The sequence below is a fragment of the Gymnoscopelus microlampas genome (genome assembly GCF_963454915.1).
Source record: "Gymnoscopelus microlampas genome assembly, chromosome: 18".
In the NCBI taxonomy this organism is placed as follows: Eukaryota; Metazoa; Chordata; class Actinopteri; order Myctophiformes; family Myctophidae; genus Gymnoscopelus; species Gymnoscopelus microlampas.
Window position 1 is genome coordinate 7,938,957 of NC_139955.1, and position 6,595 is coordinate 7,945,551.

The 6,595-nt window shown below is 43.3% G+C and overlaps 1 protein-coding gene across 2 annotated transcripts in view; it reads right to left on the minus strand.

Moving 5' to 3' along the window:
* LOC311065567 (SLAIN motif-containing protein-like) overlaps window positions 1-5,819 on the minus strand; it is a 29,484-nt gene extending 23,665 nt beyond the window's left edge. Inside the window, exons 1-4 of one of the 2 annotated variants that reach the window (XM_084085978.1) lie at window positions 5,582-5,819; window positions 1,422-1,662; window positions 568-826; window positions 367-528 (exon numbers count right to left, since the gene is read on the minus strand). In XM_084085978.1, coding sequence (XP_083942104.1) covers window positions 367-528; window positions 568-826; window positions 1,422-1,653 — 653 coding nt within the window. In that variant the 5' untranslated portion in view covers window positions 1,654-1,662; window positions 5,582-5,819. Of the gene's footprint in view, window positions 1-366; window positions 827-1,421; window positions 1,663-5,581 lie in introns of both variants that reach the window. The other variant, XM_084085977.1, reaches the window with a different exon arrangement.
* Between the last annotated feature and the right edge of the window lie 776 nt (window positions 5,820-6,595).

Here is a 6,595-nt window from a genome sequence, read left to right on the forward strand (position 1 = left end):
GAAAAAAAGAAAATACAGGATCTTTGTATGAGAATTGATTTTTTTAAAAAGAGTTTGTCATTTACTACTGTATTGATAAGAGGATAAGAGAAAACACAGTATTGTAAAAAAAAAAAAGAAAGAAAAAGAAAAGAGAAGATACTGGATTTGAGTAAGAGAAATAAAATAAAAACTATTTTTTTTTTCATTTGTCTGGAAACTAATTTTGTGTTAAAAGAATCGTGACAAATCGTATTGTGAACCTATAATCGTGACTCGAATCATAGCGTGAGTTGAGTGAATCGTTACATGCCTAGAAAAGAGCGTCTGCTAAATGCCTAAATTGCGGGAAGACACCAGAGAGACGCAGGCACCACTGACACCTACCAACTGTCCTCGTCCTGCACCTCCGCACACTCGTCCTCCAGGTCCAGCACGTCCAACTCGTCCAGGGCCGTCTGATCCACGCCCGAGTCGCTGTCCGCCAGGGTCTCCGACTCATAGCTGTCCTGACAGGGGCTGTCGTCCGCAGTGGGGCTCTGCCCCTGGCTCAGCGGCGGCCCGTTGCCGCTGGGCAGGGTCAGAAACCCCAAGCAGGGCCCTTCTTCGTCGTCGTCCTCTTCCTCCAGCCTCCCGGCAGAGGCCATGGGGACGGGGGACATGTCCTCACTGCTGCTGCTGTCCAGAGGAGGGAACAGCTCCAGGTCTGTGTTGCTGCCGCTGTGCTCCAGCCTGAGGTGGGAGTTGTTGGCGACTCCTCCTTCGCAGGAGGACCGCCGCTCGTTGATGTTGGTGCCGCCGGCCGTGATGTTGTTGCTGTTGTTGCCGCCCCCCCCGTGGAGTAGGGCTGCGTAACGAGCAGGACATTTTAGTTTGATTTATCGCCAAAGTTCATGTTATAACCCATTAAGACCGGGAACGCATCTGTGTAACCACTTAACCATTATTTTTTACTTTGCTTATTCAAAAATAGCAGATCTACAAGCTCATATCGCGGCACTCGGTGAGCTTGTAGATCTGCTATTTTGGAAAAATTGTGAACATTTGTGCAAATCTTTGAATGTATATACCGGTATATATATTTAAAGCGAACATTTTATACTCAAATCTTTGCTTCTGGGGGTCCCTGGAACGAAATGTTTTCAAGTGGGAGTCCGCGGCCAAATACATATAATTTTGGAGGTCCTTAACATGGAAAAGTTTGAGAACCACTGATACAGCAACATAAGCTTTTCAGAAAACTGTTAGGATTTAGAAGACATTTTGTAGAATCGGAACCTCCGGCCTTAATGATTGTATACTTTCAAATGCAAGCTCACTACGCGTCAGGGGCTGTTTTCACAAATTATTTTTTGGAAAACAAATGGTTTTGAATGGAAACAATTCTAACAATGAATCAAAAAAGCATAGCGAGTAGCTCAAGTAATTGCAGTCAGGCCTACCTCCGTGGAGACGGTTCTTGCCTCCCCGGTTGCGGAGCGTCTGGTTCTGGACCTCCAGACGTCGGACCAGCTCCTGCAGCTTGCGGACCTCCTCCAGCTCCACCCCCGCCAGCTGCTGCTCCTCCTCCTCCTCCTCCTCCGCCTCGTACCCGGGCTCAGAGCTCTGCAGGAGGCCGCTGGAGCTTCCATGGTCCGCCTCATGGACTATGCTGGTGCTGTCTGGGACCACCATGCTCCCAGTCTGCCAGGGAGAGAGAGAGACAACAACACTGATGTCAGCTTAGGGCTGGGCAATAGGCTCTTGGCACAGCAGCCATACTGGAAAGAAATTGGGCCTCCGACTTACTTCCGTCACAGGTGTTACCAATGACACTAATGAAGGCTCTGTTCCATTTCGTGTAGCACAGTGGTTCTCAAGCTTTTTAATTTCAGGGACCCCATAACTCTAAGAGTGTACAAATGGAACCAAATGGACCCTTTGGTTCCATTTGTACACTCTCAGAGTTACACATTCGCAAGGGGGCATTTGGAACCCCCTCAAGGGAACCATGAGGGTCCCTGTACCACACTTTGAGACCCAGTGTAGCAGAGTGTTTCCAGTGAGCCAACATGCACAATATCATAACCCTGACTCTGGCCACATCCACACGGAGACGTTTTTAGGTGAATCCGCATACGTTTTTAATCGTTTTGACGTTTCGTCCACACGGAGCCGGCGTTTTAGGTCCGCAATACGCTTCTTTTTGAAAACGGGTCACAGAGTGGATTAATCTGAAGACGCCACTCTTGCGTCTCCGTGTATACAACCAAATACGCAGCTTTCCTGAACCGATGACGCTATAGCTCCACCTCTTGCTTAAACCGCATGCGCCGAGCACCCCCCCACTGCCTGGAAGCACTTTATATTTGAAATCTGAACGTTTATGTAGATGTACGGGTTGTAAATAGAGAAAGTACAAACACCCGGTTGAATTCAGCCAGGACGGTAGTGACGGCGCTCGCAACCCAGCTGATGCGCAGCATCTCGACTATAGCTGACCAGCAGTGGGTCAAATTCATTTGGGTGGAAGAAGTACTCGGATATTTTACTTAAGTAAAAGTAGCAATACCACTATATAAAAATACTCTGTTACAAGTAAAAGGCCTGTGCTCAAAATGTTACTTGAGTTCAATCAAAGTAAAAGTACAAAAGTATTGGCATCAAAATATACTTAAAGTACTGAAATGTTTGAAAATAGCTGATCTACCAGCTCACAATGCGTCGCGATGCCCGTTGTGAGCTTGTAGATCGGCTATTTTCAAATAGACTATGTAAAATAGGGCAAATAATGTATGTTTTATAATGTAATGATTTATATCTGCAAAGTAACTAGTAACTAAAGCGTTCAAATAATTGCAGTGGAGTAAAAGTACAATATTTTCCTCTGAGATGTAGTGGAGTAGAAGTAAAAGTATTGAAAATTGGAAATACTCGAGTAAAGTAAAAAAATACCTCAAAATTGTACTTAAGTAGCCTACAGTACTTGAGTAATTTCCACCACAGCACCACCCACAGGCCGGACATATATACTACAGCGTTTTCGTTTTGTGGTGTTTTCAGTGGTTTCGTGTGGACACACACATTTCTTGAGACGATTCCGTGTGTACGGTAAACTTTTTGAAAACGACTGTGACATTTTTGAAAACGTCTCCGAGTGGATGTGGCCTCTGTTTGACCAGAATGGAACAGAGCCTTAATTAAGTATCATTGATAACACCTGTGAAGGAAGTAAGGAAGAGGCCCACTTTCTTTCCAATATGCCTGCTGTGCATAGAGCCTATCAACCCAAAATGTATCAAAGCTATTTAAAGATAAAGATAAAGATATTTAGGACCAATAACCAAACCGACCTATGATGACCGAATAATCAAGGAGCACGCTATCTTTTGTTCTTATATATCAACAAATCGACATAAAATCAATTAGTCTGATTGACCTCTTAACCCTGTATTATATTGTGTTGTAAAAATACAATAGATAGTGATAATATAAATATCGTCTCTGTCGGGTGGAAACCTCATACGTCAAACTCTTACTTCTTAGGATTCAAATACAAAAACGGCAAAAGTAGGGCTCTACAAGCTCAAAACGCATCACTTCGCGCTGCGATCTGAGCTTGCAGATCTGAGCTTGCAGATCTGAAACTTTTTATACTCTTGTGTAAAGCTCTCACATGCATGCTTAATTGCTTAACACAGTGGTGCTTAAAGTGGGGTCTGGGGGTTCCCCAGGGGTCCTTGAGGGGGTATCAGGGGTCCCCAGCAAAATTAGGAACAGTTTAACCACTTCAACCCTATTTTATACTTTGAAAATAGATCTTCAATCTCACAACGCTTAGTGTGTGTTGGGAGTCAGAGCCAGTAGAATGTCTTTTTTTCTTTCTCTGAAAAATTTGGGGACATTTTGGAGGGAAAAAACGTTTTTAACACGAATATTCTTATATTGGAGGTACCTTGTACAAAATCTTTTCAGATGGGGGGTCCGCAGTCAAATACATATGAATTTGGGAGTCCTTGACATGAAACTGTTTGAGAAGCAGTGGCTTAACACACTGGTGGTATTATGTAATAGTGAAAACATGGCAACAAGAGGTTTAGCACACCGACCTAACTGGGTTGTTGATATTATTACATTTATTAGAACAGTGGTTCTCAACCAGTGGTCCTTGAGGGGGTTCCAGGGGGTCCCCAGCCAAATTAATAGTTAGGAACCAAATTGACCCGTATGTGTCTGTAACTCTGAGAGTGTACAAATGGAAGCCCCAGACCCCATTTGTACACTCTCCGAGTTAAATGAACACTAATGATGATGATAAAGTGTAGATTGGGAACCCCAAGAAATCAAAATGGTTGAGTCCCTGGTATATCTTCTCAAATGGGGGTCCGTGGGCTAATGTGTTTATTTGGGGGTCCTTGTTGCGAAAACGGTTGAAAACCACTGCATTAGAATTCAACTGAAACAACACTCAACATTGAATTGAACAGAACCACAGGGCTAGTGGTGGACAGACAAAGTACTCAACACCAGTACTTGAGTCAAAGCAGATGGTAGTGAAAATAGCAGATCTACAAGCTCCCAATGCTTGCATCGCGATGGGTTGTGTGAGCTTGTACATTTTCACTATATTTGAAATAGGGATTAAGAGTGGTTATAATTCATTGTGTACTTTTCACCCCCTTCCTAGAAAGGTAGTGGAGTCGAAAGTACTATCATTTGTCTTTGAAACAGCAGTGGAGTGAAAGTCATGAATAAGTCAAGTACCGATACTCAAAATGCTTTACAGTACTCAGTGGTGTAAAGTAACTAAGTACATTTACCCAAGCACTGTACTTAAGTACAATTTTGAGTTTTTTTTTCCAAATTTCAATGCTTTTACTACTCCACTACATCTCAGAGGCAAATATTGTAATTTTTACTCCACTACAATTATTTGAAAACTTTAGTTACTAGTTACTTTGTAGATTTTGATTATCATTACAAAACATACATTAACCACTTCAGCCCTGTATACATTTCGTCCATTTGAAAATAGCAGATCTACAAGTTCGCAACGCGTCACATCACACCGTTAGTGAGCTTGTAGAACTTGTGAAACAGGACATTCTGCATAATGAGTACTTTCTACTTTTGGTAGTACGTTTGATACTAATACTTTTGTACTTTTACTCAAGTAAATTTTGAATTCCGGGCTTTTACTTGTAACATAGTATTTATATATTGCAGTATTGATACCTTTACTTAAGTAAAAAAAAATGGAGTACTTTTCCCACCACTGCTTGGGTCAACCAACGTTTCAATCCCCTCCGCGCCATTGATCATCTTAGCTAGGCGGCTAACAGTAACAGTAACCAACGGTCATAATTATATGCCCATCATCACTCACTCATTCTACATGTCGTCCAACCTTATTAAGTGACAATGTGCTGCAACTACTACTGTACTACTGATGCTTATCTGGCAATGCACTGCACCAAACCCACAACAACCCCAGCGGTATCAAGAACAAAAAATACAAATACGTTACAATCGCTTGATCGCAACTGTTTAGAGTTGCAATCCCAGGTAACCTTTTTTTGTTGCTAGCGGCATCATGCTAACAAGCAAAACAAACCGTACCTACCGGTGGCGGTGCGTAAAGAGCCGTGATGTTTGTTGTCCTTCTGCAAAAAGGGGGATTTTTTTTTTAAACTTCAAATCTTCGGTGCACAAAAAGCGACTGCATGTCGTTAACGTGTGCTGCGTTGCGTAAGCGTAACGCGTTGATAAACACCGGATTTCTTGTGTGATTGTCTGGATAATAGTGCAATTAACGGTAGATTAAAAAATCCATGGCTGCTGGCTTCGCTGTGTGTGTTGCTGCTGCTAAACTGATGGACTCTAGTTAGACCCCAATCACCAGGGGAGACTCTGCACTAGTCCCATAGCCCGAAGGGATGGTCGCGCTCTGATTGGCCAGTTGAGATCCGCTTTCCCCAAAAAATCCTGATCCGCGGTTGGTTGGTTGCGAAAATAGCCGATCTACAAGCTCACAAGGCAGCTATTGTCTGGTGGGTGATGCAGGCGCGCAAGGCGCAACTAGTATGAAATCAGGCGTGATAACTAGAAAAAGTGTTCCTCGGTGCACAGGTCTCCGCCAGGTCAGGTCGGTTATTGTGGCCTCCTGGTGGCGCTATAATAGGCCAATGTGAAAAGTGGGCCATTTCTTCTTGGGCCTTTAACGGAAATCGGGCTGCATTCACGATTTGAGGCATTTTGTTCCAAAAATGTATTTTGCAAAAATCGACCTGCTGGTGGCGCTATAACAGCCCAATGTGGGTGGCATTTCTTCCTCGGCCTAGTGGGAATGTGCGTGCAAAATGTCACGGTAATCGCACGCTACATTCATGATTTGAGGCATTTTGTTAAAAAACGGACCAATCCAGCAAACCAAAGCCAATATTAGCCAATTAGGATGGAATGTGAAATATCAGACAGTATTGATCACATGGCTATAGAGATACTGTGTACCAATTTGCGTGAATTTTGGACAAAATCTGTTGGAGTAATGTAAAAAAAAATGTTTTGCAAAAATCGGCCTCATGGTGGCGCTATAACAGGCCAATCTAAAAAACTCTGGGCAGAGGTTCTGCTCTGG